This window comes from Wickerhamomyces ciferrii, contig 00088, assembly GCF_000313485.1.
Source record: "Wickerhamomyces ciferrii WGS project CAIF00000000 data, strain NRRL Y-1031 F-60-10, contig 00088, whole genome shotgun sequence".
In the NCBI taxonomy this organism is placed as follows: Eukaryota; Fungi; Ascomycota; class Saccharomycetes; order Phaffomycetales; family Wickerhamomycetaceae; genus Hansenula; species Hansenula ciferrii.
In genome coordinates this window covers 1-12,521 of record NW_011887652.1, presented here as the reverse complement: position 1 = coordinate 12,521, position 12,521 = coordinate 1, and the positions used below count along the sequence as shown (strand labels likewise).

The 12,521-nt window shown below is 29.8% G+C and overlaps 7 protein-coding genes across 7 annotated transcripts; 4 read left to right on the top strand and 3 right to left on the bottom strand.

The window, feature by feature from the left end:
- Positions 1-293: 293 nt before the first annotated feature.
- APE4 (aspartyl aminopeptidase) lies at positions 294-2,036 on the top strand (the record flags this gene model as incomplete). The annotated part of the gene is made up of 2 exons (XM_011276088.1): positions 294-303; positions 577-2,036. The coding sequence occupies 2 exons, from the start codon at positions 294-296 to the stop codon at positions 2,034-2,036; spliced, it is 1,470 nt and encodes a 489-aa protein (XP_011274390.1).
- A 62-nt stretch (positions 2,037-2,098) lies between these two features.
- UTP5 (Utp5p) lies at positions 2,099-4,093 on the bottom strand (the record flags this gene model as incomplete). Its single annotated transcript, XM_011276087.1, has 1 exon — positions 2,099-4,093. One exon carries the CDS (start codon positions 4,091-4,093, stop codon positions 2,099-2,101), a length of 1,995 nt encoding a protein of 664 aa, XP_011274389.1.
- Positions 4,094-4,434: 341 nt separating this feature from the next.
- Positions 4,435-4,945, top strand: NCB2 (negative cofactor 2 transcription regulator complex subunit NCB2; the record flags this gene model as incomplete). Its single annotated transcript, XM_011276086.1, has 2 exons — positions 4,435-4,483; positions 4,554-4,945. The coding sequence occupies 2 exons, from the start codon at positions 4,435-4,437 to the stop codon at positions 4,943-4,945; spliced, it is 441 nt and encodes a 146-aa protein (XP_011274388.1).
- A 284-nt stretch (positions 4,946-5,229) lies between these two features.
- Positions 5,230-8,061, bottom strand: SXM1 (Sxm1p; the record flags this gene model as incomplete). The annotated part of the gene is made up of 1 exon (XM_011276085.1): positions 5,230-8,061. One exon carries the CDS (start codon positions 8,059-8,061, stop codon positions 5,230-5,232), a length of 2,832 nt encoding a protein of 943 aa, XP_011274387.1.
- Positions 8,062-8,562: 501 nt separating this feature from the next.
- Positions 8,563-9,966, top strand: SMP3 (glycosylphosphatidylinositol-alpha 1,2 mannosyltransferase; the record flags this gene model as incomplete). Its single annotated transcript, XM_011276084.1, has 1 exon — positions 8,563-9,966. One exon carries the CDS (start codon positions 8,563-8,565, stop codon positions 9,964-9,966), a length of 1,404 nt encoding a protein of 467 aa, XP_011274386.1.
- A 23-nt stretch (positions 9,967-9,989) lies between these two features.
- On the bottom strand, positions 9,990-10,724 carry SPP2 (spliceosome ATPase-activating subunit SPP2; the record flags this gene model as incomplete). The annotated part of the gene is made up of 1 exon (XM_011276083.1): positions 9,990-10,724. One exon carries the CDS (start codon positions 10,722-10,724, stop codon positions 9,990-9,992), a length of 735 nt encoding a protein of 244 aa, XP_011274385.1.
- Positions 10,725-10,952: 228 nt separating this feature from the next.
- SHE9 (She9p) lies at positions 10,953-12,371 on the top strand (the record flags this gene model as incomplete). Its single annotated transcript, XM_011276082.1, has 1 exon — positions 10,953-12,371. The coding sequence occupies one exon, from the start codon at positions 10,953-10,955 to the stop codon at positions 12,369-12,371; it is 1,419 nt and encodes a 472-aa protein (XP_011274384.1).
- Positions 12,372-12,521: the final 150 nt, after the last annotated feature.

Genomic DNA, 12,521 nt, shown 5'->3' with positions numbered 1-12,521 from the left:
ATTAATTAATTATTGTATATGATGATTTTGATATTTTGTATATGGGGGAAAAAACTGTATGCAATTTGAAAGTAAACAAATAAGAACAAATAAACTGCCTTTTATATACACCTTAACCACAAAACTTTTTATCTTTTCCCAAGAATTAGAATATATAAAGGGTACTAAAAAAAAGTGCCAAAATAAATTTTTTTTTCCCTACTCATGGCAGAAAGCAGAAGAAGAAAAAAAAAAAAAATAACAAGTCTGCCAATTTTAACTATGTGAATTAAAAGTGTCAATAAAGCCGTCGGATGGGCCGAGGTATTCACGTGCCGCTTGTGGCGCGGACCACCGGCTTCGCGAATTTTCAAAATCTTTCGCGAATTTTTAAGATTTCGGACTTGTTTTTGTCTTTTTCATATACTGTGGAAAAGAAAATGAGCTGATAACAAAAGAATTGAGATTTTAGATAGTGGCGAAAGTGGGAATGGTTAGAGTCTTTATAAGAAACATGTCTACCAATTCTACTTTGAAATATGCGAATGGTGAGTGTGGGAAGAACTGATTGTTGAAGTAATGCTAACAATTTGTCAGATTTCATATCATTTTTAAATGCTTCTCCTACTCCATATCATACTGTGGATAACGTTAAACATAAATTATCCAAAAATGGATTCCAAGAATTATCTGAAAGAATAAGTTGGGCAGGTCAAGTTGAAAAAGGTGGGAAATATTTTGTTACTAGAAATGCTTCATCTATAATTGCATTCACTGTTGGTGAAAAATGGGTTCCAGGTAATGGTATTTCCATTGTAGGTGCTCATACAGATTCCCCAGTTTTACGTATAAAACCAATTTCTAAAAAAAACAATGAAGGTTTTATTCAAATTGGTGTTGAATTATATGGTGGTGGTATTTGGCATAGTTGGTTTGATTCTGATTTAAGTATTGCTGGTAGAGTATTAATTAAACAAGATGGTAAAATTATACCAAAGTTAATTGATATTAAAAAACCTTTATTGAAGATTCCAACTTTAGCTATTCATTTAGATCGTGATGTTAATAACAAATTTGAATTTAATAAAGAATCTCAATTATTACCAATTGCTGGATTATCAAATGCTGCACCAAAGGCAAATGATACTAATTTAGCTAAAGAACATAGTAAAGGTGGATGTTGTGAAAGTACACCAATTTCAAATGAAAATTTCACATCTTTACAAACTGTGGTTCAAAGACATAATGAACAATTAGTTGAATTGATTGCCAAGGAAGCAGGTTCCACTGTTGAAAACTTGGAAGATTTTGAATTAATTCTTTATGATCATAAACCATCAACATTAGGTGGATTAAATGATGAACTTATTTTCAGTGCAAGATTAGATAATTTAACTTCATGTTTCACCGCGGTAGAAGGTCTTGTTGAATCTTCAAGCAGCTCAAACTCATTAAAAGAAGAAAATGGTATTCGTTTAGTTTCATTATTTGATCATGAAGAAATTGGGTCATCTTCAGCTCAAGGTGCAGATTCAAATTTCTTACCAAATATCTTGGATAGAATTACAGGATTAACAGGTGTACCAGAAAAAGATTTAGAATCTTCAATTAAATCATATATTTTGGAATCTTCTGCAAAATCATTTTTCCTTTCTTCAGATGTTGCACATGGTGTTCATCCAAATTATACAAATAAATATGAATCAAATCATAAACCAAAATTAGGTGAAGGTCCAGTTATCAAAATTAATGCAAATCAACGTTATGTTACAAATAGTCCAGGTATTGCTCTTTTAAAAGAAGTTGCAACAAGAGGTCAAGTTCCATTACAATTATTTGTTGTACCAAATGCATCACCTTGTGGTTCTACAATTGGTCCTATTTTGGCATCTAAAACTGGTATTAGAACTTTAGATTTAGGTAATGGTGTTTTAAGTATGCATAGTATTAGAGAAACTTCAAGTACAGTTGATATTGAAAAACAAATTAAATTATTTAAATCATTTTATGAAAATTTTACTACAATTGAACCAACAATTTTGATTGATGGGGTTTAATCACTACATGTAACGTTTAATATATATATAAAATGCATTAGATGTTGGTAAAATTATGTAGTTTATTTACGTTTTTGTTGTTTAGCTCTTAATTTAGCAATTCTTGCCTTTAATTGACTTTGTTCATCTTCACTTTCACTTTCACTCTCAATTTGAACTCCATTAACTTCAACATCACTAAAACCTTCTTCATCATCTAATTCACCATCACTTAATTTATCAGCTTTTGGTTCATCTTCATCTTCATCTTCATCATCTGATGATTCATCAATACTCATGAATCCATCTTCATCTTGTTCATAAAAATCTTGTTCACCATCATCAATTAATCCAGCATCTTCTAATTCTTCAACATATTCAACATCTGATTCATCATCATCATCATGGAATTCATCATCAATTTGATCTTGAGTTAATTGTTTTAATTCTTGTTGTGAATATAAAACATCTAATCTACCTTGTAATTCTAATAATCTTGGTAATGTTGAAGATCTTTTAATTAAAGTTGAATGTAATGAACTTAAAGATTTTGTTAAATTTGGAATATTAATTAAATAACCTCCATGAATTGCCATAACCCATTTAACCCAAATATTTAATTGACCTTGACGATGTGTTTGTCTTGCAATACGTTCAGCTAATCTTTCTAATAAAATAACAGCCAGGGTTGTATCTAATCTTTGAACAGTATTTTTCAAAACAGTTTCATCTTTATTTGCTAAAACAGTTTCTAATAGAGCATGATCATTTGCTTTTAATGCTTGAGTTAAAACAACAGTTAATGAACCTGCAGTAGCTCTACCTTGTTTCTTTTTAATTGGTTGTTGAACTTTTAAAGATTCCAATTTTTCAGCTAATGTTGGACCATCTTCTTCTTGATCATCTTCTGGAAGATCTTGATCTTGAGTTTCTTTATTGTTTAAAAATCTTAAATTATCACCAGTGGTAACAATGGCATTAGCTTCATTATATTGCTTTGCAGTAGCAATATCTTGACCAAATAAAGTATGATCCTTGGCCTGTATAGCTGGTTTATCCTTTTTGATTGTTTTCAATTCATTTATATCTTGTAATGGGATAGTTTCAAAATATGGAATATTTGCATCTTCTAACCATGTTATAATTATGGAATTTTCATTTATATAACAATGTTCAATTTTTAATTGTTGATCTGTTGTAGATCTTTTCAATTCAATTTTACCATTTGATTGTTTTGATTGTTGACCTCTTCTCTTGTTTTTCACAGGTTGATCTTGTGTTAATGGATTATTGAAAACTTCCACTATACCATCTTCAGTTACTGCACTCACAGTATTATTACCATATGATACTGAAATTATACTACTTTGTGTAACTAACACGGTTGGTGTACCATCTAATGGATAAATATTGATATATCTATCACCTTCAGCTGCAGTGATGAAAAAATCTGAATTATTGGTTAATAAAGTATGAATTGGTGAAATATGACCAGGGTATGTCTTAATAATTTCCTTGGTTTCTAAATCTAATAATTGAATAGTATGTGAAGCTAATAATAAATGTGGTTTACCTTGGTATTCTATAACTCTAATAAGATTAATTTGATCTTGGAATTGGAAATGTCTTTTTGGTTTATATGTAATTAAATCCCATTCCACAATATCTTGACCTAAATCAACAGACCAACCTGATTGTGTGATTGAAGAATAATGGAAATCGTTAATAGCTGAAGCATTTGGATTTTCTAATTTCGATATCACTTCATTAGTTAAAGGAGAATATATCAAAATAGAACCTTTATTTAAACCCACAGCTAAAAATTGATTCTCTATACTAAAAGAATTTGATTGTCTTCTTTTTTTACGTTTAGCACCAGCTGATGAACCAGCAGTGGCATAGTTCCCCCAAGAAACACTAGTTAATTTATGACCTTTGTCTAATGAAAATGCATTGGCTAAAGTGGAACTTGAATTTGTTGATTGAACTCTAATCTTGTGAGTATCTAATGCAGTAACAGCAGAAACGTAGTAGTTCCCATTTGGATCGAACTCTGAAGCAGCTAACACGGAACCCATCTTGTCTTCTTCTCTATAATATACCACTCGGATACCTTTTCTCAAACCTTCTTCCTTGGGATATCCAGTACTTGTTTACTTAATTTTCCCATACTAAATTATGAGATGAGCTTTAAACAAAATTTTTTTTTATGGTGAAGATGTGCGCGGAACAGTAAAAGTTCGCGAAATTTAAGATCTTCGCGAATTCTGTTTATTTTTTTTTTGTTTTTTTACCCGCAAATTAAATTTAAAAGCGTATAAACAATTGAATTTTGGTGATAATTGAAAGGAAACATCGTTCATTAGTTCAAAGGTTTATTAGGTTTTATTTGATTGTTGGTTACTGAGAATACTAGGAAATGTCAGAATTCAGTGGGAACAATAGCGAGGATCTCACGCTTCCAAAAGGTATGTCAATGTTCCATTTGTTTATGTCTTGAGTGTTCATACTAACATTTATCTTGATATATAGCTACAGTACAAAAAATTATAGGTGAAGTTATACCATCAGATTTAACATTCTCAAAGGAAGCAAGAGATGTTGTTGTGGAATGTTGTATTGAATTCATAATGATTTTATCTGATCAATCTAATGAAATTGCTGAAAAAGAAGCTAAGAAAACTATAGCATCTGATCATGTTGTTAAAGCATTACAAGAATTAGGATTTATAGATTATATTGAGCCTATTGAAGCTGCATTATTAGAACATAAGGAATCCCTGAAAGGTAGAGAAAGAAAGAATAATAAATTCCAAAATTCTGGTTTCACTGAAGAAGAGTTATTAAAACAACAAGAGGAATTATTTAGACAATCTCGTTCAAGATTACAAAATCAAGGCCCAAAAGATGAAGTTAAATCTGAAGAGTGATTAATGACTTGATGTGTCTTGTTGCATTTATGTTTTTTTTGCATTCATGTTTGGTGGTGATGGTTTCTTTTGTTTCCTTAATGTTCAATTGTATATTAGTCCATGAATGTGTTATACATTCATTTTTGGTGTGTGTTTTTAGTTCTGACTTGGGAGTTAAAGTTGTATTCTTAGTATAATTTATATGTACACAAAAAAAGTTATATTCATTTCCAATATACCTACAATTTATTAATTCGTAAAGAAAAGTATAATATTCACACATATAAGCTAATTAGGGTATATCAATTTGTTAATTTCATCAATTCATTTATAGAATTAATTCTTTCTGGTGTTAATGATCCAATAATTGATTGATATCTATCAGGTAAATTATTTTGTAATTCATTAAATTTATATTTAAATTCAACAAAGAAATTTATTTCATCTAATGGAGTATCTTTAAAAGCATCATCGTCATCATCATAATCTTCATCTTCTGGACTAGCAGCTGTTATATCCTCTGAAGTTCCTTTCAATAACGCTTGTCTCTTATTCAATGCATCTGGTAATTTTTCCACAGATGCAATTAATTTTGTTCCAAATTGTGGTACGAATCCTAAAATTGAACTTGGTAATTCTGGGACAGATAATAATGATAATAATGCTAAACTTTGTAATTTTAATCCATAAACATTATTCAAAACACTTGATAAATTATACCAAATTTCAAATAATCTAACAGTTTCACCTTCTTGTTCTAATAATTTTAATGTATTTATTGGATCAATAAAAATTGCAGCTAATAAAATTTTGATGAAACCTAATGGTGGTAAATCTTGCTCTTTGAAAACTTTTAATGTTAATGGAAACAAATCATCAACTTGTTTTAATGTTAAAATCATATATTCCACAATTTCAAATGCACCTTGATTATCAAAATCAACAGGTGAATTTATAATTTCTTTAATAACATTTTTCAATGGTAAAACTTGTGGAGATTGGAAATTTAACCCCTTGAATCCATAAACAACTATATTTTCAAAAAATGGGATATAAACTTCTGTGAATTCACTTGCAAATGTTTGAAAAGATTCAACAGCTTCTTGATATAATTCCCACATTGTATTAGATAATTGTTTTCTAGCCATTGATAAAGATTCTGCTAATTCTAAAGCTTCACCCAAAAATGCAATAGCAGCATTATGCAAAACAAATTTAATTGCTGGTGCAAATACATCTTCTAAATTAACTTTTGCCATTGATATAGTCATTGTAGTCATTGTATTAATATAACCAATAGCTTGATATTCTTTTTCAGTTTCACCATCTGAGCCACCTGAACCATTCAAATGATTTGCTTGTAATTCCAAGAAATCTGTTGCAGCTTGAATAAATTGATCACATAAAGTTTTACCTAAATCTAAGGCAAATGGTTCTAATTGAGTAGAAAATTCTTCAACAAAGGATTCCATAACTTCACCAATCATATCTAATTCAAATGAACGTGATAAATGAATTAATTTTTGCATGATTGTTGGAACATCTGATGAGATTTGCTCCACAACTGGTGGTTCCACAATAAGTACTTTTAATGCTGCTGCGGCTTCAACTTGAACTGCTAATGTTTCTTCACTTTTGAAACTATCATAAACTTTAGCAAAAACTTGTGATAGGATGGAATGGTCTTTATATGATGTTGTTACTATTGATATGGTTTCATTTGCTCTTGCTCTTAAAAATTCAAATTTACTTGATAAATGTGGTAATATAAAAGTGGCAATGATTTGTTCAATTTGATCTTTAACTGGAGAATTTTCATTATTAAAATTTAATGAAATAGAACTTAGGATTCTTAAACAACCTTCAATTTGTAAAGCTTGGTCTTGTGTTTGATTTGATTCATAATTCTGAAATTTGGTTTGTAAAAAGGATAAAATTGAACTTAATTTTTCTAAACGATGATGAGAAACAACGAAAAGGAAATCAACAGATGCAACATCCGCAGTGTTTGATTCTCTATAAACATCGAAATATCTTCTTATATATTCTTCTTGATCATCTTCAAATAATTCTAAATCATCTTGGCATAATGAAGGGAAGATTAAATGTTGTAAAATGATATCAAAATGTGGTTCAATTAGATTCCATGAGGATGTCAAAACACATTTTTCCAAGAATGAGATTAAATGGAAAAGGGAACTGTCACTTAACCATAATCCACCACTCCATTTTTCAATAATTGTAAAATAAATTTTTAAAATTTCTGGGACAATATTTTGATTGAAAAATTCAATAAACTCAGGTGATGTAACTTTACTTGTTGGTATACCAAATCTTGTGAAAAATCTATGTAAATTCCCAAACCCCCATTTATATGCTTTTACTCTCTTATCTAATGATCTATCAGCAGGTTCTAAATCCAAGATCTCTTTAGGTAAATCTCTTTGAATCACCGTAAGATGTAATGAAATCCAATTTGATAATTTTTCCACTTGGAAAAAATATTTTGGAAGAACATTCAAGGTGGTGTATCTGAAAATTTTCAAAATTAAATACAACATTTCACCTGAACGATAATCTGAATTATTAACAATCCCCGATGCTAATTCTTCCAAAATAGGGAATGTTTGTTCAATATAAGTTTCAATAATAGTTCTATCAGTATAAGCCCATCTTTGAGATCTTGTAGCTTCAAATAATAATACTAATCCAGTATAAACATGTGATATATCATTTTTGGAATTTAATAATTGTAAAATTGCATCATTTAATACCCAAGCACCACGTAACAAGATATTTCTTACGGCAAGGGTTAATTGAGGTCTAATATGACTATCGTCATATGTCTTGACAAGTGATTCAATCAATCTTGTTTTCAAAGTTTCTTGTTCATCTAATTTTATAGCTTTATCACTATTATCAGACCAATGATTTAAAATTCTATTCTTGAAGAAAACAGAAGCAGAACTTTTGATTGTATTTGGGACAGATGAATCAACAGCTAAATCTAAGCAATACACTGTGAATCCTGGCTGTTTTTCAAATTCTAATAGTTGTTGTTCAGCTTGTTTTCTCACTTGAGGGTTTGCATCAAGTGTTTGAGCCAACGCATTGGATATAACTTGAGCCTCCATAGTAAATAAAACCTAGTATAGATCAATTTGAACCAATCGAAAGCAGGAAAAGGGGTAATAATATAAGCAAATAACCAGCAAAAAAGTCAATTGATAGTCCAAAGCCAATAAAAACAAATAAAATCAAATGAGATCAATCCCTTTTTACCAAAAATGTCCTTAATTTGATCAATTCCTTGTTATTTTCATTTGTTTACTTTTATTTTCCCAGCAAAACTTTTTTTTTGTGCTGAACAGCAAAAACGAAAAAAAAATCTAAAAAATGTCGTTTTGGCCACTACTTTTTGATTTTTATATGGACATTTTGGACAAATTAATATCAACAATTGAATAGTTTTGGGTTGATTGTTACTTGTTTGCTCGAAGTATTAGTTTATAATGGTTGACTGGAGGAAGTATCACTACTTCTGTTATGTGATCTTGTTTTTTTTTGCGCTTGAACCGAGTTATATCCATCCAGATGAACATTTCCAAAGTTTTGAAGTCTTAACAAGTAAGTAAATGGAATCAAAAGGTATTGTGATGATCTTAATACTAATTGATCTTTCAGACCACTTCTATGGATATAGTACAAACATCCCTTGGGAATTCCAAGGTGCTCCAAGTAGAAGTTTATCCATACTTTATTTAGTTTATGGACCATTATTTTGGCTAAATAAATTCATTGGTTTCAATTCATTAGCATTATTATACATTGCAAGATTACAATTGATTTTATCATATATTTGTATTGCAGAATGGAGTTCAAGATTCTTGACATCATCAAAACAAGAAGGTACAAAATCAATTTTTTTCATCTTCTCATCGTATATTACTTGGGTTTATCAATCTCATACTTTTTCAAATAGTTTAGAAACTCAATTATTATTAATCTCATTATCAATTATTCAAATATTAAGATTACAATCCAAGCTGAAAAATCCATCAAAATCAAATGTCACCGTGTCATTATTGGCGATCATTACAAGTATTGGTATATTCAATAGAATTACATTCATTTTTTTCTTAATTGGACCTTCAATTTTCTTATTAAAACATTTTTGGAAATTTAAAAGTTCAGCCATTTCATTCCTAGTCTTTTTCACAATAACCTCATTCACTTTGATATATTATGATACCAAAATTTCAGAATCCACTGAATGGGTCATAACACCATGGAATAATTTCATATATAATAAAGATCCAGAGAATTTAGCTCAACATGGGTTACATCCATACTATACCCATTTGTTAATTAATTTACCACAATTAATAGGTCCATTAATCATCCCTTTGTTTTTCAAGAATAGATTTATGAAATCAACACCCTTTTTATCAATTGTTTCAGGTTTATCCCTATTATCAATCATCCCACATCAAGAACTAAGATTTTTAATCCCATTAGTTCCCCTAGTTTGTATGTGTATTGATTTCAAAACAATGATGAGACCGAGTCGTGTGGAATTAGCGATGAAAATATGGGTTGTTTTCAATTTAGTGTTTGGATTAATTATGGGATCATTACATCAAAGAGGTGTTCTTGTTACTTTGGATCATTTAAGAGAAACTGAATTCCATGGTGTACAAATTTGGTGGAAAACTTATAAACCACCTTCATATATTTTACAAAATCCAAATTTAACAATATCAGAAATTGAAAATATTCATAATACCACTGAAGATCATTTAATTGATTTGATGGGTGAAGATGTTTCCAAATTAACACATGTTTTAGCCCAATTCAATGAAACTTTATTAATTACATCATCATCATCCATTGGATATATAGAAAGATTGAACAAAACTTTTAATATCCAAAAAATATGGGATTATAAATATCATCTAGATTTAGATCACTTTGATTTTAATGATAAAAGAACTTTCAATTTGGGTATTGAAGTTTATAACATTACACAATTAATATGAACTCCTAGCCATAAATACATATATTATTCTCTTGATCTATATTCAATTTCTTTTGTCCTTATAGGACTCTTATCCCTATTGGAAGATTTTTTAATCATTTTGACAGGTATATAAGATTTATCAATAGGTTTTGGATCTTTTCCTTTACCATCATCTTTTGCACCTAGTCCCAAATATAACGTTCTTTGTGCAACTGGTATAACAGGTTTCCCTTTCTTCTCTTCGTCTTTTGATTCTTTATCTTCCTCACCTTTCCATCCCATACCTCGTAACATTGCAGCACCAAAATCATCAACTGGAATTTTTTCATAATCTTCTAAAGTTGCCTCCTCAGCTCTTGTTTCAATATCTTGTCTTAGTGCTTTAGTCTCCACTTCTTCTTGACTATCCTTGGGTATATCATTTATATAATTTATACCATATTCAAGTTTTTTATTTTCAGGTTCAAAAACTTGTTTATTTTGTTCATTAGGATTAAATCTTTGTTTTGCTTTAGTTTTCCATTGAGAATTGCCTTCATTAGGTATTATCAGTGGTTCATTTGCTCTTTTAGGACCTTCTTCTTTGTTGAACCCACCATCATTTGAATCAAAAGTATCTATCTTGGTTGTTTGAATTTCTTCATCTTTATCATTTATAAAACCAAATGCAGGTTTTGAAGGTTTCTTAGAATCTGATTTGTTATTGGATTTATTTAGTTTGAAGCCTGAGAATCCCTTCTTGGTGTCATCTTTTTTCTTCATAGAGAACCCAACCATCTTGAACCAGTTTGTAGTATCAGTATTTGTCTTTTAAAATAATGGATTTATGTGAATATGAAGAATATCATTGAAATATCATTCGCGAATATCTTCACCAAAATTTGGTGCACACTGGATTCAAAGGAAACGCATTTTAGAGAAAACAGACACACCGATTTTGATCTTTTGAAAAATCAATTTCAGTGATTTGGGCTGTGAATCTGGTGACACGAGAGGCTGGCTATAATGAATATCAATTGTCTTGTGAGAAGGCAGTTCCCTTTGAAACCCATAACTTGTGTCCATCTTCAGATCTATAGAAATTTATCACACACTATAATACCCAGATCCATAGATGATTCAAAAGATCCATTGAACTCCAAATCACAAAAGAAAATTGAACCAGAACAACCTGCACCTGAAAGTTTCCCTCGAACTAAAACCAAAGTGGATAATTTTTTGGAAAAAATACGACCTCATTTAAACACTATACATCAACAATATGATAAAACTCATAAACAAATAAATAATATAATTACACCTGTCAAATTCCATTATAACAAGGCTAAAACCGCTATTAATGAAGTTAATGAAAAATTAGCCTTACAAGAAAAGGAAAGTGAAAGTTATAGTTTTAAACAAGATCTTACAAATGGGAATTCTTCAGAGATAAAAGATAAAACTATTCAAGGATTACCAAGTGAAAGAGAACGAAAAAGAAAAAAATGGGCCAAAAAGCTAGAATTGTATATTGATTCCTTGCAAGAAACTATCTTTACAGCAACAAGAGCATTAAATGATGTTACAGGTTATTCATCAATTCAAAAATTAAGAGAATCAATTGAAATTTTAGAAAAAGATTTACATAATACAAAAGAATTATCAAAAGTTACCAAAGATGCTTATAGTGCTGCTATTTCCAAAAGATTACAAACTCAAAAAGAAGTTAATGAATTATTACAAAGACAACATACTTGGTCCCCTCAAGATCTTGATAATTTCACCAAGTTATATAAAGATGATCATGAAAATGCTACATGGGAAAGGAAAGCAAAAGAAGAAATGGAAGCTGCAGATGCTAGAGAAGAAGATGTTCAAAATAGGTTAAGTAAAGCTATATTAACTCGTTATCATGAGGAACAAATTTGGTCAGATAAAATTAGAAGAACTTCTACATGGGGAACATTTGGACTTATGGGTATAAATATCTTATTATTCTTAGTATTCCAATTAGCATTGGAACCATGGAAAAGAAGAAGATTAGTTGGAAATTTTGAAGAAAAAGTTCAACAAGTCTTGGAGGAGAATGCTTATTTACAAAATAAAAAATTAGATTTAATGAATAAAAAAGTTGAAAGTTTAAAAAATAGTGAATTATATCCAGTTTTAAATGAAAGTGGTCGAGCTGAAATTATTGAAGATCCTATTGAACCTCCTACTGTGGGTACTTTACCATCCCCACCAATAAGGGATTCCATTAGAGATAAAACTTGGTTATTGATTAATAATTTCATAAATCTTTTCAAACCATCATATAATTTAATAACTACATCAGGTTCTTCAGTACAAGCCACTTTGAAGAAAGAAGAAGTTATAACTTTCTCCAGTGTGATCTTGGTACTAGGTATAACCACTGGATCTATAATATCATCAATATGGAGGTAAAAACATAGATTTCATATAGCATTTTAGCATTTCATATAGATTCTGTCATTTTTGAACTATGTATTTACCGTGTCAATATAGCTCCAATTTACCCGGATTTTCAATAAAATCAAAGATCGCGAATTTCTTTGTAAATAACAAATTCAAGGA